Source organism: Phlebotomus argentipes, unplaced genomic scaffold, assembly GCF_947086385.1.
Source record: "Phlebotomus argentipes unplaced genomic scaffold, Phlebotomus argentipes genome assembly contig_2, whole genome shotgun sequence".
In the NCBI taxonomy this organism is placed as follows: domain Eukaryota; kingdom Metazoa; phylum Arthropoda; class Insecta; order Diptera; family Psychodidae; genus Phlebotomus; species Phlebotomus argentipes.
In genome coordinates this window covers 10,358,703-10,384,045 of record NW_026776162.1, presented here as the reverse complement: position 1 = coordinate 10,384,045, position 25,343 = coordinate 10,358,703, and the positions used below count along the sequence as shown (strand labels likewise).

The 25,343-nt window shown below is 41.7% G+C and overlaps 1 protein-coding gene across 2 annotated transcripts in view; it reads right to left on the bottom strand.

Annotated features, from left to right (window-relative positions):
* Positions 1–382: 382 nt before the first annotated feature.
* Positions 383–25,343, bottom strand: part of LOC132263139 (zwei Ig domain protein zig-8-like) — a 42,324-nt gene continuing 17,363 nt past the window's right edge. The window contains exons 3-8 of one of the 2 annotated variants that reach the window (XM_059762753.1): positions 14,482–14,648; positions 5,850–5,896; positions 5,616–5,779; positions 3,169–3,296; positions 2,935–3,103; positions 383–2,464 (exon numbers count right to left, since the gene is read on the bottom strand). In XM_059762753.1, the coding sequence (XP_059618736.1) occupies positions 2,325–2,464; positions 2,935–3,103; positions 3,169–3,296; positions 5,616–5,779; positions 5,850–5,896; positions 14,482–14,648 (815 nt within the window). In that variant the 3' untranslated portion in view covers positions 383–2,324. Of the gene's footprint in view, positions 2,465–2,681; positions 2,823–2,934; positions 3,104–3,168; positions 3,297–5,615; positions 5,780–5,849; positions 5,897–14,481; positions 14,649–25,343 lie in introns of those variants that run through there. The other variant, XM_059762761.1, reaches the window with a different exon arrangement.

Here is a 25,343-nt window from a genome sequence, read left to right as displayed (position 1 = left end):
TTCTTGTTCCTCCAAAGATTTCAAAGTGTCTGATTTAGTGGCCATAAATCGTGTGTATAGCCACAAAATATCGGGGCTATTCTCCGCTGAAATGGAAGTTTAATTGCTGTAAATCATCAATTTATTAATTCCAATGCACGTGATGGGGCGAATATGGGAATGCCGGGAAGTAAAAGATCGATTGCGTTGGGATTTATTGTGCGATGAGGTCACTTTCTGTGATTTATAAACATTCACCGCCGCCCAACATTCTCTCCCCATTGTGATTTTCTACTTGAGAGATCTCACATGCCAACTTCTTATCCTCGAGGGCAACATAAATTCAGTCTCACGCCGCCTGTGGAGCAACATTGGGATGAACAAAAATATTGATTTGTTTCAATATCATCTCTTGAAGGAGTCTTTATTCATCGAAAATAATCTGTTTCGTTCTTCGACATTCAACTCAGGATAAAATTTTCTCTCTCTTTTCGTCTTGATTTCATGATGTCTGTAATCCTGTCTGTCAATGGCTCACATTCGTAAATCAAGTAACAACTATATTTCATCTTTGGTAAATCTGACGATTTGTATAACAAAATGCTTAAAGTATCTCTGTTAAATGTGTCGCAAATTTTTCTTTCAAAGATCAACATCCTCTCACATCATATTTATTCCTTATATATTTAATCATTTTCTCTATGGTAGTTAATGGAAAATGTCAATTTGTCCTCATTTATAGAAACAATTGAATACTCTTCTATACAGTATTTTTTTCTCATCTTCTGAAATTACATAAATCTATCCTTTTAAATTAGACTTCATCTTTTTTTATACATGATTTCTCTCAATGTCAATATCTCGCTTGAGTGTCTTCCTCTCCTTCCGGAGAAGTCATGTTACAATATTTCATGAATCCAGCATTCTTATGTACAACTTTTCTGCGGTATATTCAATGCTTTGGGAGGAAGGGTGTGTGAGTGTCACCCTTCCGAGAGCGTCTGATATTTCCATTGGAAATTGTTCCTGTGCGACAAGGTGGAAGGCCTCGCCTTCCCGCCAAAAGTCACACGATTTTCAATGGAATTATCACAAAAATGACTCTTGTGTTTGTTGCGCCTCTTTAGGCGAAGCGCTTCCTTTCGCCACTCTTTTATCTTCAATTATCATTTTGACTTTCTCTTTCTTTCACACTCCAAAATGACAAATAAAATTTCATTTAATGTCGCTTCACCCCCGCTTTGGAGGTGAAAATGACGAGGGGTGACTTTCCCTTCTCTTTTGCTGGGGAGACATTTTTTTGGGGAGCTTCGCACAATTCTTTTCGCTGACTTTTGCCACTCTCTTTCCATCGAATGAGCCCCAATTTCTTTCTTAAACTGTCGCAAGAGGTTGCTTCATTTGCTGCAATGCAAAATTTTCACCCCATTTTCAACCACCAGGGGGTGGAGAAAAATGAGTGTGAGAAAAATCCCCACGGGGACAATTAGTTTTCATGGTGCACGACACTCTCATCTGGGGCGACACAAAAGGAGTGACGGCAGAGGGTGGAGGAATTTAACTTGCAAGTGATAAATTCAATGCGACTGGCGAGTGTGGAAAGGTGTGAGATTTGGTCAAGAGGGACTTTGTGGAGTTTTCAAGCTTTCACCCATAAGAACTTTCACACTCTCAAGTTTACGGGCGGTGGAAAACTTGTGAATTCTCGTGGTTTATCAAACTTTGCATTTACACCACATGTGTCCTGTTTATTTGATTTTTCTGTTCCACTCCTTCCCTTTTGGGGGGGGGGGGGAGGGTGGAAAGCAACTGATTCAGAAGGAACGGACAGAGAGCTTTTGCACGCTTAGTCATTTTCTGTTGACACAACTTGTAAACCTGTGTAACGCCCAGAGACACATTGAGTTCATGAAATGGTGTCTAAAAATAAATTATGTAAATTGTCTTCCTTGCAACCTTACTCAGCTCTAATTTACCACACTCTCTCTCTCTCTCTCTCTCTCTGTCTTTTGCTGTATTGTATGCATTTGGGTGAGCTTGGGAGCTTTCCGCCCCTTAATAGGATTATATGCCTTTTTCCACGCCCCCAAAACAAAGTGAAAAAAGAGGGAGAATCGCCCCACGATCGGTTCGGCATTAAATGCCTCTGTATATATAATATACATTGGACAAATATCTGGCTTAAATTCGAATATTCCTAGGAGAATGTCAGGAATTTCTGTCCGGAGCGTGCCCCTCTTCTGAATAATTTAGAAACGTGTCAGACGGTCTATCATTAATGCTAATTCGGAGCTTTCCACCATCCGACCGTGCCATTAGCATTCCGCCACCTGGAGAGACGGTAGCTATATGGGCTGCGAGTGCCGCCAGCAGTCCCATTTCCACCGGATGCTCGTGAAGAAGACCGCCACGAGGAGTAAGGTGGCGGCGTCTGGACCGCGCAGCTTCATCGACACACCGTGATGCATAGCGGCTGGATGTTCTCCTGAAAGCAGTGGACAGAAACTAGTAGATACCGCGAGACAGGAAGCCGCGCCATGTACACAACTCCGCTGGCCAACAAGGGAGAGACAGCTCGCAATGCTCAGTGCACTATTAATACTTCCGTGCACTTTACTAAATTTGTCATTAACAAAATTGCAACAAAACGCTGAATTTTTAATTGAGAGGATGCATGAAAGGCGTGGCATTCAAGGGGGCGGAGCTTCGAAAGAAGAATTATTCGCAAGATGTTGTCCCCTTTGTTGGCTGCAACAAATTCTATTTCATAGTTGATGTCCATCAAATACGCGCATTTTCCGCGTGGAAATAGTGTTGATCTGGTGTGTGTGGCTGGTAATGGACTGCGAAATGTTTGGCAAAAGCCACAATAAAATGGCGATTTTGCGTGAAAATCTGCATTAAAGTGAGTGCTGCCAATGTGGCTGCAATTCACTGCAAACCCATCCGACTTACCATTGAGAATGTGGACGCGAACTGACGACGGATTGGCATTGGATGGGGCGCACGTGTAGAGGCCCGAGTCACCCTGCGAGGCCTTCTGGACGAGCAGACGACTGGTGGTGAGCGGCCCTTTCTCCGTCACCAGCGAAATGCCGCCGCGAGGGGAGTCGAAGTTTATCACCTGCACAAGAGATTCATATGCGGATCAGATGGTGTGTGATGATGGCTTCTCTCTCGCAAACTCACCTGACGATTGTGTGACCAAATCATCGCCGGCGGCGGTTCCGGTGCGTAACGCACAACACATGTTAGATTTATCGTTGAGTCCTTGTTGATAAACAGGTCGTGCCCACCAATAATTTCCGTAATGGGTTCTGCAATGGAGCACCAGAGAGACGACATCAGTAATTTATGTGTGAAATTGTCCGGGAAATTTTTACAATGCGCCTTCCTTTTTGGAGTGCTCATCGCCATTTATTTATGAGCAACCGAGATGGAGGGATTTGTGTAATAGATTAAACTCTGTACTTAGTTTAATAGAAAATGTGCTGAAAAACCCTTTCTTATCTCATCTTCGACGTTAGCAAGCTTAAGCTTAAACACTCAATTTTACATGCTCCGCCTACTCACAAGCCCCGCCCATTTATTGTGATTTTCAACTCTTTTCGGGATTTTCTGGGATTTTCTCTGTGCTCAAAAACTCTCCATCGTTGTGGTTTTTGCAACGATTGTCTCTAAAAGAGTGTGTCGCACGTCGCCTTTCAGCTCTGGCAATTTTCTGCTCAATGGGTCGTCTTGTGTACACTGTCGGGTGTTTCTTTTTCCTGCAACCCCCAGTGTCACAGGCTCGAGGGTGCTGTGGGTATGCACAAAAGGTGGCATATTTCTGGCAACTGTGGCGGAGGGAAAATCCAGAGTCCTCTTGGCAAACAGCCGCAAGACCACATAAAAGCTTCATGTTGTCAGCATATTTGTCTTCCACATGACACTAATATCATAAATTCATACCAAACACATACACACGAGTTATCAGAACGTGGGAAAAGAGAGAAAAAATTACATTACCCAGGATCTTCATAATTTTTTCCCTGCCCCCCCCCCCCCCCGCCCTAGCGTCAGGGCACTTGCAATGACACTATCCGTAGGCGGGGAGAGTCTGGATGTGGAGCAGAAATTCCCAGAGACACCTACTTCTTGCCAGTAAATTACATCCCATACACAGGCTCCCAGTCTCACCTTTGCTGGCGAGGCCCGCCCTCGAAATCGGGTCACGGGGAAAATGTTCCGGCGGTGGAACGTATGTGAATAATAACAATCCAATTACACTCTGTGTGTAGATAATGTACCGGAGGGTGGATTTTATTTATCTTCCAATGTGGGTGAATTTTGGCATTTTGCGTGACAAATTCTAAGGGACTCTCCTGATGAAATGTCCTTAGGGAGGATGTTAAAAATTTACAAAGTCAATTTGAGGTCTCGCGAGAGCTTTCAATGCTCATCTGCGATGTACCTTTTCGATGGCGAAAATTCATAACACATCAGAGCTTGAGGGCGTTTTTTCTTGTTTAATATACGCGTTATGCCATCTAATTTGTGATGCTCAGTGCATGTGTGGTAAATTAAACGAGCGCCACAGTGAAAAGTGTATGAATGTCAAATAATGTAATGATTCTAGGCAACCACGTTGGATTTTCACCAATACAGAGTGGTGACGAGATGAAATCCTGTGTGAGCCCACAAACAAATTCAATTTGGCACTTTTCAATGAATTTTCAATTAAACACCCCACAATGGGGGCTTCTGTATATTATTAAAATCCACCCCTGACACAAAATTGCGAATAACTAATATAAACTGAAGCAACTAAGCATCCCCTGAATCCAGGAGAGCTTCATAAGTTGATTATAATTAAATTCATTTAATTTACCTAAATTCCACACTCTTGCGGGAGATTGTGGGTGTGTGTGCACTGTGAAAGGGGTGGTTTGAATTTTCACATTGGGGGATAATGCAAAGCCCATCAACAGTTCCACATTTCATTCATAAATGGAAATGTTTTTACCTCCAGCTCGACACAGAAAACAACCCCCGACGCTTGGGTGATGAATGCCATTGGGAGCGGCGCCACAAGGGGTTAATACTTAATTTGCATTTAAAGTAATTTCCACGATAGTGAGTCGGCGGGAAAAAGCACGAGCGAGAGGAGTAGAACTGCCATTACCAGCTTTTTCCGCGCTGCACTCTTTCACCCGTTAAAAAATCCGACTTTTGGCCCGAACAGCAGATTTATGCACTTCCTTTGTGCAGAATTATCGTCATTAGTTGGATTTATGGATCACAAATTTCAAGTGCCATTGCAGGTGAAAAAAAGTCGAACGTGCGAGGATTTAATGCTCTAGTTCTTCCTTTGACTGGCAATGGAAAAATCATGTTGAATCCACTGAAGAGGTGCTTGAACTCTCCAAGTGTCAAAAGGGTGTGAAAAGGTGTTAATTAATTAAATTTACATACAGTATATTGAAGTGAATTGTGCGAAAAATTGGAAACACATAGGTTTTAGTCATTATACGTCAATGAACACAGTATTTACATATCAATGAGAATTCTAAAGGGGAGATCAAGTATTCAGGGTAGAATATTCACATAAATATCAGTAACATTTGAGAAGCCCCTCAGGACAGTCAGACACTCACCCACGACGTTGAGGAACACGGGATGCCCCATGGGCGGCGTGGTGGAGATCTGGCACTCGTAGATGCCCGAGTCCTTGCGCTGGGCGTATCTAATCCTAAGCGTCCACTCTTCGGCGTGTGGCGAGTGCATCGCCTCGAAGCGCTGGTCAGAGGTGTAGGTGTACCTGCGGAAGACACGCGGACGCGCCCGACAGTGAGTCAGTGCGTGAAAGAGTGAATAATTGCCATATTTACCGTCCGACAGTTAACAGGTGAATATCTCTGTGCCTCACCCAAGAGACCTGTTGATGGGGTAAAGAAGAAAAACACATCATGAGGTGGCCAAATATTACTCATAAGTCACTCCCTCACATGGGCGGAGGATCGGGCGTATTTATTGCAAATATTGCCCATTAAATGCGCATGCAATTGACCGCAAATTCCACGGAAGGCGCTCTATTGGGGGCTTTATATGTGCTTCATGTTTATTTACGAACAAGTATAATGTGGTTTGAGAAACAGCACAGCGGCTCCTGTTCAGCCTAATCTGCCGTGTGCGAAGTTGTGGAGTGTGTATAATCTGCTCCTGACATCATATATGAATTATAAGTACACTAATAGGATGTTAGTCGCTGGATATTGTTGTGTGTGCATCGGAATAAATCGTTGGGTGAAGGCACATGGTTCCAGAACTCCAACTAAACTGGGAGTATTTATTTATGGCCAATCACACATCAAACAATTGATTGTTGCTTTGGCAAAGTTCTAATCTGAAGATTTACCCATTTCAATGGGGAATTTTAATGCCATCGGCCAGATTGGGTAAATCGATTCTGACCTGTGCGCAATCCACTGAAATCCCGTGTCTGAAAATGCAATTGGAGCCACGCCAAATTGCGCTCTGCAATGTCTGGGCTTTTGCTGTTGGGGTAGAAGAAGAGGAAATTCATTCATGTAACTTGCCCCTGTTTTCCTTTTTCCTATAGCCCTTCTAATATCGATATAAGCGGATGTAAAGCGGGAAGAAAAGGAATTCCCAAAATGCGGCGAAAAAGAGCGTGTGTGGATGGGAATTTGGAATTTCCAAGAGATTAAAGCTTTGCCTGCATGCTTTTTCGGGTTGGCTAAACGAGCAAGAAAGCAGTGGAGATTATCATAAAATGCCCCAGTGTGGAATTTATGAGGGAAGTCAGTGTATTTTCGACACTCACTCTCATTTACTGCCTCTGCTGGGTAATTATTATGGGATATTTCACCCAATTACAGCGACATCAATTGCGAAAGGATATTTAATGGTGGAGCTTCTGGGAGCTTTTTTCCGCAACAACAAACAATTTCTGCCATTGTCAAATCTCTCGTCATTTCCTTGGCGACACGTGAGGAAAACCTACGCATTGACAAGACATCCGAATTTGTTGTTTCCGGTGAGGAATTACGCACCAAAGAAGATAATCTCCAATTTTTTTGGGTAAACATGGATGAAAATATGTTAATTTACGAATGAAAAATTAATTGTTACTTAGGCCAAAAATTCACCATACTAACAAACATTTTATTTTGAGGCCTTTTCCCCCTCACACCACACGCCTTTTCCACCCCCTTTTGGAAGAGAGAAGAAAAAAAAATTGCCTGCTGGTGAGTGCGGAAAAGCAAAAGGACTTGAAGGCGAAATGGAAGTAAAATTATGGAGAAAATTGCCTCAAGTCGTTGCTAAATTAAACAAAAGGAAGAAAAAAGAAATAATTTTGTGCTTCTCTTTTCATGTTTCCCGTCGACTTGACGCAATTGAATTTGGCGCGCGGTGGGAAAAACTTGAACGGATGAATAATAATAATAATTTTTTCGAAAATTGTGTATAAATTTGGCCTGAGCGTTGGCGAAATGGGATAAAAATGTAACGAGTTTTGGTGATTTCTTTTCCATGTCTTGAATCATATTCTCATTGTTAGGAGAGTTTTTTTTTAATATTTCAAAGGCGGACGAGAAATTTCTATTCCAAAGAGAACTTTTGGGAAAATTAAAGTGCGGGGTTTTCACTTACAAACACAAATGGGGATGGAAAGTTTCATTGACGGCGTGCTAGCAAATTTTCGGCCATTTATCACAGATTATGTCTTATCCACTCATTTGATTGATAACCCCATCCTCTGTGTGCAGGAAGAAAGGAGCTGAAGGAGTCGTTAACATGACACTATGATGAAATTTCCCTCAGAAAACTTGTTGAGTTTCTTCTGCAGGATTTCCCTCCTTGTCAGCCCAAGGAATATTGACACACTACATTATCAAGTTTATCTATTAAACTCCACCTCTAAAATTTGCTATATTGTTTACCAACACACGCGCGCGCGCTTCGAAAATGAGGAAATTGCTTTTCTGCAAAAGCTCCGAGTCTCCCGGAAGTTTAAACAAGACTTACATCGACGATATGTTATGATGAAAAAGTGGAGAACTTCTTTGTGCGGTTTCTCATGATATTTTTCCTACACGCGCTTGGGTAAACAAAAACTTTATACATGTGAATCTCATTTCTACGATGGGAGGAGTGAAAATAGTTGAGCTCCTTTTTCTTCAGCGCCATCGTCTTTCCTTTGCACAGAGGAATGAGTGAACAATCACAGAAATAATCCTTTAAGTGATGCCCTATATAAATAAAATAGGAACTTATAATCTCTGTGATTTCTTTATCTTCGGCTTTTGAATTGCTGATGGTTGGAAAGTTGCTCAAGACTGCACTGCAGATATACTTGTTACCCATGGAGTTTTAAAGAAGAATTATTCCACTTTTTCACCCACTCGAAAGCTCCTCGGTTGGCAAGTTGTGAAAGCTCAGCCGCAGAATAACATCATCTTGCCTTGTTTGTGCGATTTTCACATTTTCATCGCTCGTGCTCTTCATTTTGCCCGCATTTTAACGAGATATCCTTGAACACAGTATTTCCGATTATGGTCGTTGTTATTGGCAAAATTTGCATTTATTCAGCCAGACTTTCATGGGCTTTTCCTATAAGCCAACACAATGAGTATCGAGAGAATTATTGCAAAATAGTTATGCGCAATAAAATGTTTATCATTATCTAGATTTTAATGGAGTGCATGAATGGAAAATAAAGACAGGACAGTAAAAGACGTCATTAATTTATCGTGTAGTGCGAATTTGAGGCAATTTCATGGTGATAACTGAATTCAGATTTTCTCAAACACAATGATTTCATTTGGTGGCCGCAGCAAAGCCTCTTCGGTATATTATTTATCGCTAAAACCGTGCAACACGTTAGCGATAACTCTCCAGGGGGAAAAGAGTGTCATTAGCACAGTGGAATATTTAGTCCATCATGCGTTAGTTAATTCATATACATAAATTTCCCATTCAAAACACCGGATAAATTGACATGGTGTGGCGCATCTGAAAGCTGGGGCTCCACCGAAAGCTCTCCATCATCGCGCTTTACTAATTCATGGCACGGGAATTGTGCATAAATCAATAAATTAGTGAATAACGTGGAAATGCACCAAGGCTGCTGTTTTTACAAAATCACGCCGCGCAATTGACATATAAGTTGAGTGGAGATAAATCTGGCAGAGCTTTTCTCCATGCTACATAGGAAAAAAAAAGCTCAATCAACATATTCAATTTTGAAATGCGGTCGCGCAGATCTTTATTTTGCAGTATAAAGTGCAGTATAATGATGGATATTTTGTGCACGGTGGCAAAATCGTGCCTAATTCATCATGTAAAAAATATGCGCAAAAATTTTTCTCCACCACATCAGAGTTGTGATTTATGTGCGATTTATATTCCATCATCTCATCCCGAGATGTGTGCGCGGCTTCAAAGAGGCGGGATGACAAGTGGAATTTCCACTAGATATCACAGCGAATAATTCCATTTTAATGCCTCAACATCTCAGTTAATGATTGTCTAAAATATTCCATCATTCTCGGAGGGTGTGGGAAAATGAGTGGAATGAGAATCTCACCCATCACAGTGTCTGTATAAAAATTCAATGAGCCACCCTAAGCAGCCGCGCACCCCCAGGATGTAAGACACATGATTAATTCGCCAAAGAAAACTCTGTGAAAACTCCTTATCAGACCCCGAAGGCGCGCGGGGCTGAATTAAATGATTCCATTTGCATTGAATTAATGATTCTTTCTCATTTGAAAGCATTTTCCTAATTGTACATCTCTCCCATGTTGCGCAACTTTTCCTCGTCGGCCGGAGTGTTCTTGAGTTGTTTTGTGTGCAAAAAGGGGAATTAAATCATTATGCTGTTTTCACAGAGAAATTGAAAAGTCGACTTGCTTGAAAGTTGCAAAGTTTAGGGACACTTTTCTACGGGCGCCAGAATATGTCATCTCGACAGAAAGACTCTCATTCAACACACACACAAACATTTGACATGGTCATCATATCCTATTTGGAAGTCTGCACGAAATTAGGGAGAGCACAAGAAGCTGAGTGGCACAAGGGGGAGATATTATGGTCAGAAGAGAAGTACAATTTGCATTTACTGACACAATAATTATGAAATCTGATGATATGATATGATACTTAATGGGGTTGGAAAAATCTATCAACTTCCGAAAAAGGAGAAGAAATTGAGTTCTAGAAGTGCCTGTGATCGTGTATAGAAATTGTGGTAGTCATATTATCTCCCCCTTGGCATGGATTTTGATAGAGTCTGTTGCTGAGCCCATAAAGGGAATTCGAGGGAAGATGCTGCCATCGTTGAGGGACATAAAAAATGATGATCTACAGATTGTTTTGGCGAGCTTTTTCCTGAACGCATTTTTGGCCAGCAATTGACCATGTGAATTGTGTTGCGGCATGAATAAATGTGCGATTTGCAGGGTGACAAATCCCAGAGCAGCAAATTATTGTCTCCGGCACTTCAATCAAATCGCACTGAGAGCTTTTTCCCACGCGCGCTCGCGTCAAAGCGATACATCACGTCCTCGCATTCAGGCTTCGTCGCTTTAGGAAAATTGATAATCCCAGGGGTGTTTGGGGAGAGGGTGGGAGCCATTCTTTTGGGGCGTGAGATGGTCTCGCTCCATATCAATCATGTGTGGAGGAGCAGATGACTCAGGCGAAAGTGAAAGTGTTGCTCTAATGGAGGAAAAAAGAAGCGCCAGAGGAAAAGTTAACAATCATTGCAATCGATACGAAGTGCACTTGATTAGAAGTATCTCGCCAGCTCAGAATCATCATGACGCGCACAGATTATCTGCCACTCCAAGGATATATTCCTGGCGGGGAAATCAATTAAAAATTTAATGAGAACTTGTGGCCAGGTTTTTCCTCCTCTTCTATACATATTTTTGCCTGACAGGCTTCAGCAGCGTGTCAATCATTGTTGTGACAACGGCAAAACCACACCGCAAAACTCATGAATACATAATAATCAAGGGTTTTTTTTAACATCTCCTCCGGGGATGAGGAATTTTTCTGGTGTACAGAAATGGAGTAAATTCATTGAGAGCGCGCACCTTTTTTCAATGCGGGGGACAAATTGGAAAAAGAACCCAGGAGATTTTCGGAGAAAAGCCCAGAACTCATTTAATCTGCAACATTCTGAAAGTAAACAACCAGAATAATAAACACGCGAAGTTAAGCCCAAATTTCGGTGGTTTTGTATATCTAAAAATATCTCACAAATCTCCCAATTCAAGGGAAAAAGGAATTTGTTGGTCATAAAACAACATTTTCTGCTCACTGAATAATCACACTGTGTGCCATCAATTTGCAGAACTTTCTGTTCTGATCGACGATGTGAGGGCGGGAAATAAATTTGCCAGCGGATGTTATTCGCTTATTAACATGGGACTTCCGTCAACATTCATTAGCCTGTGGTCGCTCGGACTTGATGCGCTGTTACAATTTGCAGGCAAATTTCGCCCATATCGCACTGACGTGATCTCTTATTCATACACAAAAACACAGCATTAACCTTAATTCATGCACATTAAAAGGGCATGGCGGACAAAATGGAATTTTTTACCATTATCTGAGCGCGCGTCTCTCTTAAATTGTCGCATGCAAAATTATATTTGTCATGCATATTGAAGCTCTTTTTCCATCTCTTGCTCCAGTCGTAAAAAGCTCCGGCATTTATTAGCCACAGAAAGCCACGAAATTGGGGCTCAAAGTGTATGTTTCGTCTGACGGCCGGCACGGGGCGGCTTTATAGCCCCATTATCGAGTTCTCGATCAAATAAAAGTCCGCCCACTCGTCGGCCAAGTGCTGAAACACCACCTCGACAGCCACCCTCAGAGGCATCCACTGACAATGCTCGGCACTGCAATTAGTGGGCTGATATCCCTCTTCATCGGGGCCTGATAATTATCGCGCAGACACTCCTGAAATTGAGTGCATCGTGTTTACCGTTCAGTTGCAATTCACAATCGCAATTATTGCGTGACCATTATCAATTAAGTACGCCCAGGAGTTCTTGAAAGGCATCAGAGACTTTTTATCCCCGCTTTTTCCCATTACGCTTTGCCAGTTGAAAAGCATTTTCAGATTGCGATTATTCAATTGCGGCTTTTTCTTCGCATTCACCTCGCAATCATTGCACACTCCTTTGAGGATTTTTCATTTCCTGCCCACAGGATAAAAGCTCGAGACTGCTTTCGATCTAACTAATTCAATTCTCGGTCAATTTGCTGAGCTTCTCGCCGCTCTAATGCAATTTGATTGATATGAATTTATAAAATAAACTAACGAGATGGTGTTTAAAATATAAATTTATACGTAGAGAGAATGTCGTGTGGCTCTTTTGCAATTATTCCAGCATGTTTACTCACATTTTATACACACACAGAGGGAAAAGGGCGTCTCTGAGGGGAGTTAATTGAAGCTTTACGTAATAATTTTCACACCTAACTAAATAGAAGGTCTCGCGCTGTGAAGGTGTTGTTTCACCGGTGAGGCAAAGAGAGTCTTTCGTTCCCCTTTTGTATCTTCATATTTGTTGAATTATTCCACTAAATCCGGCCATATATTCTCCCGACAGCCCCAAAGTCGACTGGCAGAGGCTTCTAAATACCTTTGTGAAGAGTCAAAAATGCTCCTCCACCTGAAGAATGTTGCGTGCCAGGATGAATTTATGGCATTAAATGTTGATTGTGCCATAAATCAGGACTCCAGTGTTTATGATATGCAACTTTTCATGTTGCCCTGAAGAACAGGGAAATCTTCGCAAAGTCTTGAAATTCCCACCTGGCAATGCACTCTGCCTCATCCCGCGGCCTAATTGGGCGTTCTGGGGTGTGGAATAAATTCAGGCATTCCGCCCATTGATCGACGGAGTGTGTTTCCAGGTGTATGTTAAATTCCATACACGAAACGGAAGGTGTGGAAACGTGTTATTTTCGAGATTGCAATCAATCATTCGACGTATTAAATTGTGCTATCTCTCCCAGGGAATTGTGGCGGGCAAAAGTTCACTCTCTCTCTCTCACCCCGGATTTTCGCGCCGAGAGGGGTTTCAGTGGAGGCGCCTGGTGGTGCGTTGTTTTACAATTTATCGTTAGACAAATTGAAATTAACTTCAACCACCATCCAAACCTCCCCCTTAAATGTACGCCCCAACATTCATCGATACAAGGCTATAAAAGGTGAAATGAAGTGGAGGGTGGGAGATTATAAGAATTGACGAGCTCTCGCATGCTGGCATGAGGCAGTTTGTTGCCAGCGGTATGTTCTGAATTTAAATGAAATTTCTATGCCACAGGAATACACACGCGGGTAAGAGAGGCGCAGGATATATGGGAGAATAATCGTAGCCTATAACACACACACACACACACATGATGGGTGAATGTAATTTTGCAGAATTTCCTTCTCTTTCATGTTCAACTTCCAGAGCAGTTTCTCTTCTTCGCCGCCCTCAAAATCGTTTAGCTTTCCCCATCAAGATCAATAGGAGGCAATTTTAGCGCAAGTCTTTGCTACTGTGGACAGTCGCTTCAACTCTCAACTTACTCATTCATCTGCCTAACTCAAGAAGGAGATATTTTGCCTTAAATCTGTACATCATTTCGTGACACTTCTGACAGTTTCTGTGCAGAATATTCAACACTCCAGACTGATTTCTGTTTTTATTTTAAAGTTTTAAAGCACAAATCGCGAGAATATCTAAGCGATAAGACATTCTTCTAGTTTAAAGTAATATTTTTGAGGTTATGATCAACTTTAAAGCTATTTCTTAACCAATAAAAGTCTTTTTTGAACACATATGTTCAACTCTTCGCAAGAAAAAGAGAAATATTCTCAGCTTAAACATACATTTGATGATTTTTGAGGGTAATTTAACCTCATCTCATTTAAATCTAGAAAGGCTATAAAAAAGATTTGTTTAGGCAAAATAATACAGAAAATGCCCTAATTTGTTCAAAAAGAAACTTTTCTTTCCTAAGCTTTCCATTCCTAACACATCCGTGAAGCTGTACACCACTTTTGACCTTAATATATGCCCCTTGGACCAACCCCTGTCTCCCTTATGTGCATTTTTTGCTCTCGCCGCACATACTCATTTCATGAGCCCAAAGGGTGAAAGCTTGCAGAGTTAAATTGGTCAATTGTGAGCGAGCTTTTGCTGCAAAATAGCAATATTCGCATGGGTTTTTATTTATTTTCCAACCATTTAGCCTTTCACAATGTAAAATAATCCCAACAGAGTGAAACCACAAATTCTCTATGGGTCATTTTTTCTCTACATCCCGTACAAAATCCAAATGTTAATTTATATTATAGCAAAGTTGATAAATTGAATCTGGGTGGTATGAAAAATTCCAACTGTCGCAATTTCATACAATTTATTCCACCATGTGTGAGAGCTTTTGAGCTGTTCTGACAGACAGAGAGCAATGAAGCGGACATACCGTTCGGTTTCCCAGGTTCTTCACTTTGCACACGAGATGAACAGTCTTGCCCACCAGTCCGGTGATGTTGGAGGGAACAGATGTGTCAAAGTACGGCCCCGTTCCGGGCGTTGGCCACTCCTGAAGGAAGTCCGTGAGGAATTTCCGCGATCCCGTCGCCAAAGTGCCTGTGAAGAGGGGAAAATCACACATGGTTAGATAGCAATCGAGCTGCTGTCGAGGAGCTTATCTAAATGTCGATGATGGTGAAGTCTGTACAGGAAAAAACCCATTAAAAATAATTACACATGACTCTCGTCGGCCCTTTTGTTCCACTTTGGTGGATAACGCACAGAATTGCATGAGATATGCGATGGCGTTATCGATTTTCCGGCACGGCGCGCGTGTTTAGAGGTAGACATAAACCAGTGACATTCATAATTGTAAATTGGCCGCTGTCCAGAGTGGTTTTTCAAGAGCTCGCGGGACTTTTCAATTTTCCCCACAATTTACTGGAGCGAAAGAGAGTAAAAAAAAAATCGCGGCACATGAAAGAGAGTGGAGTCATTAATCAATGGTACTTTTAACGAAGGCATCTCTTTTGAGAGCTTAAAAGCACTGATAATTAAAATTGATAAATAATTTTTCATCATAGAGCTTCAATGGAAACTTTTGATGAGCTTTCTTCTCATCGAAAAATCTGTGTGTGTGCTTGTTTTTGTTAATTGAAAAACATTTCCTGTTCTTTTAATTACCATCGCGCTTTTTGTTGCGACTCTAATTATCAGTGTTTTGTATTTCGGCACATTTTATTAATTTCTTGCTGAATATACTGTATTACATAACTTTTGCTGAAAAGTGAGCGAAGAGCGCCCCCATCCACATTTGCCAATTGAAAATGAAGTTAATAGTTGTACTGGAAGCCAGTCTGGGAGTCAATTAGGTGGATTAGTCATGATGTCCGGGTGCGGGGGAAAAAAGTCAATAACAATTTGCTGTACAGTGCAAAATTCGACGGGAATCGAAAGTTTGCGCAAAAAGCTTTGGGTGCGGAGAAGAAAGCACAGAGTGTGGCTGTAATTGAATGGTTGAGAAAATTCAGCTCTTTGGCCAGCCACAGACATGTGGTTCTCCTTTGAAGCGTTCCCCTGGTCAGCATTCCACGGAGATCCCCAGCAAATTGAGAAATGTTAGACTCGCTCTTTTTCTGGCTGAAGAGAGAGAGAGAGAGTGTGCTTGAGATTTTACATAATTCTTTTTTTCACTGTGCGGCTGTTTGGTTTGTCGGACTGGAAAACCCTCGAAATGTGTTGCGTCTCCTTTCGCCATTCACATGAATTATGGCTGTGAATCGAGCTCGGTTAATCTGGCAATTTATTTTTTCTCTCTTCACACTCACACCATCCACTTGAGCGATATTGCGCCCTATGTGAATCCCTCTATAGAAAATTGACGGGTGTGCTTTTTTCCAATATTGTTGTTGAACATCCCCATCATTTCCCCTCCGCAACCCCGGCAAAAATTTACCTCCAAGTGCCACTCTTCGGTACTTTATCTTGCTCCACAACCCGGAGAAGCTATACTTTCTCTCCGTGGGTGCGAAATTCCAGCAATTCACTCCTTGAGGGTCGGATGATTTACTTGCCAATGTATAATTTGAGGCGCGCCCCACCCAACATCGCCCAAAACTTCCCTGCACGATGACAATAAAATGGCAAGTGAAATGGAAGTGAATTTATTCTCTCCCGCAATATGTTTTTTTTTTTTCAATATCATTGTATTTGTCTTGGCCAATGACAAATGCTCGCAGTGCGGAATATTTCCCTCTCGCACACAGAAAAAAAGGAGTGGATGATGGAAAATGACAGGATCGTAAAGCAATTCGAGATGTGGCGCAGATTGTTTCGGCAAAATACAAAATCCATTGAAAGAAAGAGTGGCGATGAAAAAGGGGTTTCTTCGTCACCACCCTTCTTCAAAATCATGAGCGGCGCCATGATAAGTCGCATGGATAAGACAGATTTTGGACCGTAAAAGAAGACACGATGTGAAATCGAGGACTGTGAAATTTAATAAAATTTTTAAGTCTCCCCCAGGGCAATTTATCAAGGGTGTGTGGCACAATTCAAATAACCCCCGGGCAGATGGAAAGTTCTCACTCGGGGCACCGGGGAGAAGAGCCCCCGTAAAGCTATCGGCGTTGGGGGAAAATGGTCAAGGGAATGTCCAGAGAAACTCTTTTCCACCCATTTGCGCAAATGACTAATCCTTCAATTTGTGCAAATGCCACTCTCTTTGAGGGTCTCCCATGTAGAAAATGTGCTCAAACACGAAGAGCACATCCACCCCTGAACAAACCATTTTCTCTGCTGGGGCGTGAGTGAGATATAAAAAATGACAAACTGTTACTCAACACAGATTATGTACATTTTTCACAAGATCAATAACAATAAATTTGATTTCCTCAAGATGTTTGCTCTCCTTGTATCGCATTTCCCTTAGACCAGTGTGCTTCCACACAGTTTCCCACATTCGAAACTTTTCCCATCCGCACTGATAACAGACACCCCCCACCCACGCCCATTCCGCCAATGGAAAAGTTTCTGTAAAGTGTGTAAATATTTCACGAAATATCGCCCTATCGGGCGAACCCGTCCCAATAGTTGCCAATGCTTGACAATAATGATGATGATTATGAGACTTGCGGAACCCAGAGACGTGATAACAATTTGTTATCATCCTCTGTCGCCTCCGCACTATCAAACCACCCCCCTGTCAAATTCCCCCAATTCCCCGGTGGACTTAAATTAACAAATTGTCACTTGCAATTTGCCCTCTAAAAGCTCCAAACCATGAAGGGTACATACTGACTTTCATCATGCTTCCCTTGAGCGCTGATCTGTCAACGATTTGTGATCAATTATTCTATTGAATTTTTATATTTTCCCGAGGAATCTTATCGTGTTTCATTTTGATTGATTTTTTGGACTCTGAATTGCGATTTTTTTTTTAATTCTTGAGTCAGTTATTGAATCAAATGGAAATTAGGTTACCTATTCACATTTGCCAACTTCCGATATATGATTTACTGCGATGGTTACATATTTATCCCTTAGATGAAACTTTAATTACTATATAGAATCTTATGTGAGTGACTAATCCTTATAAAAGCTTATCTGACGCTTCTTGGAATTCACATGAATCTTGCAATACTATGAAGTGGTATAAAGTATTTTTCTGCACATCCAGACAGTTTGAGATACATTCCTAAATGAGGTCGCATTCACAAAGAGAATAATTAAAATCAATTTGGCTGTAATCTCGACACACCAAAATGAGCAGCGCAGATCTTCTAAAAAATGTCCCATGATAATTGTGTCTCTCCAATTCCAGTTGATGGCAAGTCAGCCAACTTTCTGGGAAAAGTTTTCATGTCGGGGAGCTTTTCCGCGCCGTCCAAAAAAGCTCCTTTTTGGCACTTAAGAATGGCCGAAGGGGGTGTGAGAGGAAGAAGGAGATGTTTTGTAAATCATGACAGAAACATTATCTCCAGCTCTTCTTTAAGAAGTTCCTTTTGACTGGGGGAAAATTCTAGTGGTGATGTTTCTCCAGCACAGATGGATTAAATATGCATAAATATGGGAATCGGGTTAATTTGCGAAGAACCAAAGTTTCTTGCAAGCACTTTCATGCTAATCGAAAAACTTTCGACATGGAGAGGAGGTTTAAATACCCCGAAATCATTAAATATTAAATCACTTGTTGAGAGTATTTTTTTTGCCAATGCTCATAAATCATCTCTCGCTTTTTTTTCTCTCCATCTGCTTTTTAGCAATTGCAATAGCAGCGCAGGAGGAAAAAAGAACATTAAGACTATGCGATACAACTTGAGAACATCTTTCGTAAATTGTTAAGAGTCTCGTTTCACTCGATTGTGAAGAGGATGGTGGAGAAAAAAGAACCCGACACTATTTTCACAAGTCAAGATTCTGCATTAAAATGGAAATAACTTTCATGAAATTTGCAAGTGCCAAGAGATGGAACTCCTGCAGATCGGAGGGAAGATGAACTCGCTTGTCTTCTCGTGGATGGAAGTGCCTCACATAAATCGATATGTTGCCAATTGAATGATGTTGTACACTTGAGAAACTTCATTTTGTGCCTTGAGACAGAAATTTTCATCAATACAACTTTATTCCTATCACAGCCTCGCGCTGCTTGTCATGCATTGACTTGTTAAGGGGCGAAAAAAAACACTCTTGCAGACAGGAAATGCCGCTCATTGGAGTGTAATGAAATAATTTGCAGTGCGTCGTCTCGACGGATTGTGTAAATAGAATTATGAATTTATTTTCTTAGACATAAATTCTGCGCTCACGCAAGGAATTACCGGCCATTTTCCTCATCAATCATCGTGCAAGTCAATGCAGAAAGTCACTCACACGCTTGAGTGGGAATTTGTGCTTGGGCAACGCTCGGAGGACTTCCTGGGGTGACTGAGAGCGTGAATGACCGGTCATGTTGAGCTCCAGAAGCGCTCCAGCCGATAGCCACCCGGCGCCTCCACTGCTGGCAGTGGAGACGCCAGGTGTTGCTGATGTTCTGACCTTGCTCGTCGCCTCTTACGCCCGTAAAAGCACACCCACTCCCAAAAATTCCGACGAAATAATTAAAGATAAATACAGTTGAGAGAGCTCTGCGACATTTCCTCTGCCAGAATAAAGTGGATTGTGCCAAGTAAAGCACTAAATAGTTCACCATCAGCTAATGAACTTGACGCGATGCTTTAAGTGTGAAAAAGTAATTTCTAACTCGCAGCTTAGCTATGCACATTTTAGCAATTTGCACATTTCAGTGTGAATATGACAGGAACTCATGCAACTTTCAATTTTCCATGAGCTGAAAAGATTGGATGTGAGAAGTGGATTGAATTAGAAGAGAGAGAGGGAAAAAAGTGACATTCTTTTCAATTCGCCAGTGTTGCTTTTGCCCTTTGGGAATATCGCTTTCGCTTCGGGGTGTCTCAGGAATTTTTCCCTCTTTCTCCCTCCCCGTTGGAAGACAAGGAATTGGAGACATTCTCACCATTTTGTGCCAATGGATGTGAGATCGTGTGCGAAGGATAAGGAGTTAATTTGCATTCAGCCATCCAAAGTCACTTGAAGCATGAAAAATATTTCTGTCATTCCCTCTTAAATACAGCGTCGTATTATTTCCACACCTTCTCTCAGTCATATTTCCCAGAACGCGTGATTGAAGTGGACGATTTGGGTAGGGGTGAAAATTGAAAGATGCGATCAGGATGCACGCGAGACGACGGAACTTGACTCACCCTGGGAAAACTGTGAAAGTGACAGAAAATTGCTGCGAGAGAGTCACAAGATAGAGGGGAAGAATTAGAATGAAACCGAATTTTCATGTAAAAATATGACAGTCATTACTCAGCGTAATTTGCCAAGTAATGAAGCAAGCAGCACCATTTCACCATTCTCAGCACGAAAATTTATTCCGGGGAAATAAATCATGTAATTTTGAATAGATGAAGAGCCCCATATAACTTTCTCATGATGATGGTGTGTGCGAAAGGAGAGGGTGAGCTTTCAGCCGTCCCCGCCCGAAGGGAGAGAGCCTCAAATTTTCATAAGAGCCTCCCTGAGTGGCTCGACACATGTTTTTGTGTGTTCAGTGGTGGGAATGATGAATAAAATTAGTGGGTTGGGGCGGTTGGCTGGATGGGAAGACACTTTGATATATTGACAGTAGCATGACGAGGACTTCTTTGTCCTAATTACATAATTACTCCAGTCAATATTTATACTCAATGGGTGTTATACAGATTGATGAACAATTTTGAAAGTTACCCCGAAGACGGGGTCGTCCCGGCTCCATTGTTTATCGGGTGGGATTCATGAAAAATTGCACCCCATCATTATTTACGCGATGGAATCGACAGTGTAATGATGAAGCGCGCGCCCGAAACACATCATCTTCCGCCGCCACCACCATCGAAATTAGCAATTTATTGATCCCGCGTGTGGACGGAAAATGAGTGAAACGACGCGCACGGGGCAGGAGTTAATGACGCCGCCTTTGAATGGCTTCGCAGTGAGCCCACAATGACGATGGCATTTCGCACTGGCGGCCTCTACACCTGTCCCACCGATAGTCATGCAAATTTCAGGCAAATTGGATTGGCTTCCAAACTACATCCTGCGAACCTGCGTGCTATCTGCAGAGTCACAAGAAGACAAATATTTGCCAGATGAATGTTTCATCATGGTGAGCCTCGGCGGCGCATTACAGCACGCTCCGCAACAATTTGGCCAACTCCAGAGACTCCAGAGCACCTTCATCAAGTCACCTGAACTCATTCATAATTTGCAACATTCGCTTCACATTCTTTTCTATCACTGCAGCGCGGAAAAGTGATTTTGGTGGGTTAATTTTACAATAACACAGAAGCTTTTTGCAAGCAAAATTGACTGTGATGGAAGTTAAATTCTGCATTTTGATCATTTTCACATATTCTTCTCCAACTAGTTTTATGACAAAATAATACCTCAAAGTAGATATTCTTGCACTGAGAACTAATTTATTTCATTTCAAAATCTCGATGTTGTTAATTATCAGGATAATAAAGCCAAAATTAGCATCAGAATATAGGATTTTTCATACAAATTGTGAAAGTGTACAGATATTAGCTATATTGTATCCCCCTTAGTTTCAGCAATCGCATTTAATTGCAACACTTCTTTAAAGATCCTTCTAATTAGCAATAATTTGTTCTTATCAATACTTCTAAAGAAGATTGTATACAGTTTAATTGCTACAAAATTGTGAAAGTTCTGCTAAAAATCTCTCATTATACGATGCAAGACGAAAGAAGCAATTGAAAACGGAGTTAGTGTGATCTTCAAGACAATCTTTCGAAGAGATTGAGTAATTCTCCCGCGTGCAATTGAGATAATCTCTGTTCGAGATTTTGAAGACTCTCTGGAAGGAGTGATTTCGGGGCACTTTCAAAGACGTGCAGTGATTGAAATGCTTTATCTTGACATGGGCGAGATGAGTCACTATAAAATTGATTCTACCATGAGTCTTATCGTGAATTGGCAAGCTCTCTTGCCATCATAACACGCGTATGAGTCATTTATCTCATCGTAAAAGGCGGGCGCGCGAGGGAATATTGGTGTCTTCATGCATTTTTCATTCCCCGCCACCAAAAGATGCCGAGGAGGAGCTTTTCCACGCCAAAAGCTCCATGACACATATTCGCACAATATCATGGTAATAAATTCTCCATATTGTGGGTGTTGTGTATGCAGAAGAATTTGCCGTCATGCTGCGTCTTCCGTCTTATGTCACTGATATACAATAAAGCATGACAAAATTAATAAATTTTTCACTCCTTGGCGCGTCTGCTGGCACTAGCATGACTATGCACTGCACCACTTTACGTGCAGCTCAGTTGCTCATTCGCCATGGGATTCTAAAGTTTTCGGGGCGCCTTTATGAGCTTTTGATGGATTCTCTACGTGTCACGCGTCATGCTGAAGAGAGAGGTTGTAGTATTACCACATAATCCCAGCGGAGATTTTTTTATACAACTCCCCAGATTGACTCTTTCGGTGCTCATCTTGGCGCTCATACAGAATTAAGACTTTCAGCTCAACCAGGAAGCTGAAGATGATTAAATTCACATATATTTTTCCCCCCAGAGAAAGCTTCTTGAGGAAAAATCCACACTATCGCCACAATGGGAGGAAGAAATGCAACATTAAATAATTTAAAACATAATTAACATAAAGTTCCTTTGATTATATTAGCTAATAGTCTTGTCTGGCGCTTCGCTTTGGCTCAGCATATTTACCGAGAGCATTAAAATTTGCAAACAGATTTACTAAAAGTCCTCATTTCTTAGTGATGACGTTTAAACACAGCCATCGTTAATCTTTTATTATGAGCTCACAGAGCGGTGAAGCAGCTTGGCGAAATGAAAAGCTCCAAGATGGGTTTTCCACGGTGAAAATTATAGATTCTCCAGCAAAGACTGGGGAAAAGGTATTGGAAAATTCATCACTCTCGCTAGGTTAGCATGCGGATGATCCACATAAAAAGCAGATGGTTATGCCCCTTAATGCTCACATGAAATCCCGTGTGAATAAACATTAATCTGCGGGCGCGATGTGTGTATAATAATTTCACAAACTTCAGCTGGACTTGACTGCGGAAAAGGGGAAGCGAAATTGCGTGGGAACGATCGCAGGGTCTCATAAAGGAAGTCTCCATGTATGACGGAAGGTAGTATATTTATATTATTAAATTTTATCACACTGTAAAGGCAGGAAGTTCTTTCGACATGTGTGTGAGTATGAAATAAAGTGAAAAAGTCGGCCAATTTCCTCTGCAATCACCCTCTTTTTACCACCCACGTCGCACTTTTCCCACCCCCACAAACACCCAGAATGATACAATCCAGAAGAGAGCTTCAGCCAGAGATGCGGAATCAAAAGCACCCAGGAATTCTCCGTAGATAATGCGAGAGTGGAAAAAAAAATTCACATACATTATCATCAAAATTGATGGATGGCGTGGTGAATTTTGAATGCTTCTGAAAAATGCAAATTCATTGCGCCATTAGAGCCATGAAAGATGTACTGGAGATGTGAGTTATTGCGAATCCCAGCCACACTCAAGCGTTGACTTTGATTGCCGACCGAAATGGCGAAATAAAGCGTCCATGAGAGATCAATTGAGGAAAGCTCGCCAGGAGATGAGGTGGAAAGAAAATGGAGTTTAATGACCCAGTCGTGGCCAACGAGCCATTCATCACAATTAGCAAATCCTCATAAAATACACTTTAGAAGCCACTGTTCAGTTTACTGCTGTTGCCGCCATGGGATTCGTTGTGCTGAGGTGGAAAAGTGCTACAGCTAAAAGCTCTGCTCAGCACCTTATTAGCTGGGCGGAAAGTGAGCTGAACGTATTTAGTGAAAGCTTTTGCATAAGGAATGCGCTGAAATAGTGCTGCCAAAGGGGGGAAATATTATTACTTTCAAATAAAATTACCGAAAACCTTGATTATAAAGTCGCCGACTTTTTAGTTTGCTCAAGGAAAAAGCAATTTTTTGAAGTATCTTAATGTTGTTTTCTCAGGTTATGATCGAAAAATATTCCATAAAAGTGAATTTAAACAGTTTTTTACAAAAATATTGACCAAGAACTTCTAAAATTTCTTATTAAAAGTTGCTAATTTTGATTTCAGTCATTTTTTTCACTTTTTAAAATTTTCCTTTTGATTGTATCAGGATGTATTTTAATTCAAAAGTGTTTAAGAACTTTTGGAAGTGTCAGGAAGTAGTTACACTTTTTAGCCATATAATCTCCCCCTTGAGTTTGTTTCTAGAATTCGCATAATGATTTAAGTGAATATTTTGCCAAATAGTCTTCCCCTTGGCGCTTGTTGATTATAATATTTCTCTTATATTCTCTTCATGGCTGTTTTGGCGCAAAAGCGTGTGTGTCTCCTATAGAATGCGACTGAAAGTTTCGCCACTTTGCGTGACGACAGGGCAGACATCCGAAACACTCTGTTTCTTTAATTCATCATCAAAACTAATTTGGTCGTCGTGGCAGAATGAGCCCTGGCTGAAATTGAAAGCAAACATGAAACTTGTCGGAACAATTGAAATTCATCGTGGGTGGAAGAAAAAAAAAGAGTGAGAGAGAGAGAAGACGAGGGCACAAAAGAGGCAAACTATTAATGAGATTTCTTGTGTGCTTCCTCCCTTGTGCCGCCCCTGAAAATTCAATTAGAGAGAAAGGCATAAGTCCATTGGACCTCCTTTTAATTCAACCCGACAGAAATTATTCATACGACCGGGGAGGAAAATATTTTCATCAATTAGAACTTTGCTATTTATTCCACTGTCGGCTCACGCAATTAATTTCTGTGATTGACGCGCGTGACTGCAGAGATTTCGCCCCGATTCACCTTTTCTTCACGTATTAACCATACAAATGATCTCCGGACATGTCGTGGCAGCAATATCAATGGGCATGGCGGTGGCTTTTGTCAACAAACAGGCCAATTGGACGTGAAGATGATCTGTGACATGCGGAGAAAGTGAGAGTGCAGGACTTTGAAAGTGAGATTGCGGCATTTTTGCTTAAGATGAGGTAACATCTTGCGTCGCATGAGCAATTTTTCCGCCCAAAAGACAACGCAATTTTCTCCCAATGCCCCAAAGTCACGCATCATGGAGATCTGCTGATTAAATGCCCAGTGAATTTGACCACAAAAGGTCACACATACAGTTCCATATTTTCCCTTTTCGGGACGAGGAGGTCGCATTGTTAATTTTGGGGCAGAATCTCCGCGTGTGTGCTTAAAGATATTCTTCTCGAAGACGATCGATCTTTAATGAGAACGGCAGAAGCATGATGTTTATTGTGAGCGCCACGGAGCATTTATGGTAGTCCATAATTCTTTGGTGGCGCTAACTTTCGGCCCTCCTTCCAGCCCTTATTGGCACTCTGTCAATTACATGGGTGACACCGTGTGGTGGCCTTTATTATTACTTTCCCATCGGCCCGCAGGCTTGATAGTTTGAGCATGAGACAGAGAGTGAGAAACCATTCATTTCGACCGTATTTTCCCAGGAGAAAATTGCCCGATATTCCGCGCGACGCTTCGTGGGGGGAGTGACAAAAATATGAATTGACGCAAGTAATTAGCGTGCCTAATGCCAAAGGGGCGTCTTTACGGTGTGCCAATTAACCTAAATTGCTAATCGATTGTCATTTCTCAGGCGGTTGCCAGTCGGTGCGCAGGTGACAAGGGAATTGATGCTCATCTTCGCTGTACAGCTTCTGCTGGACAA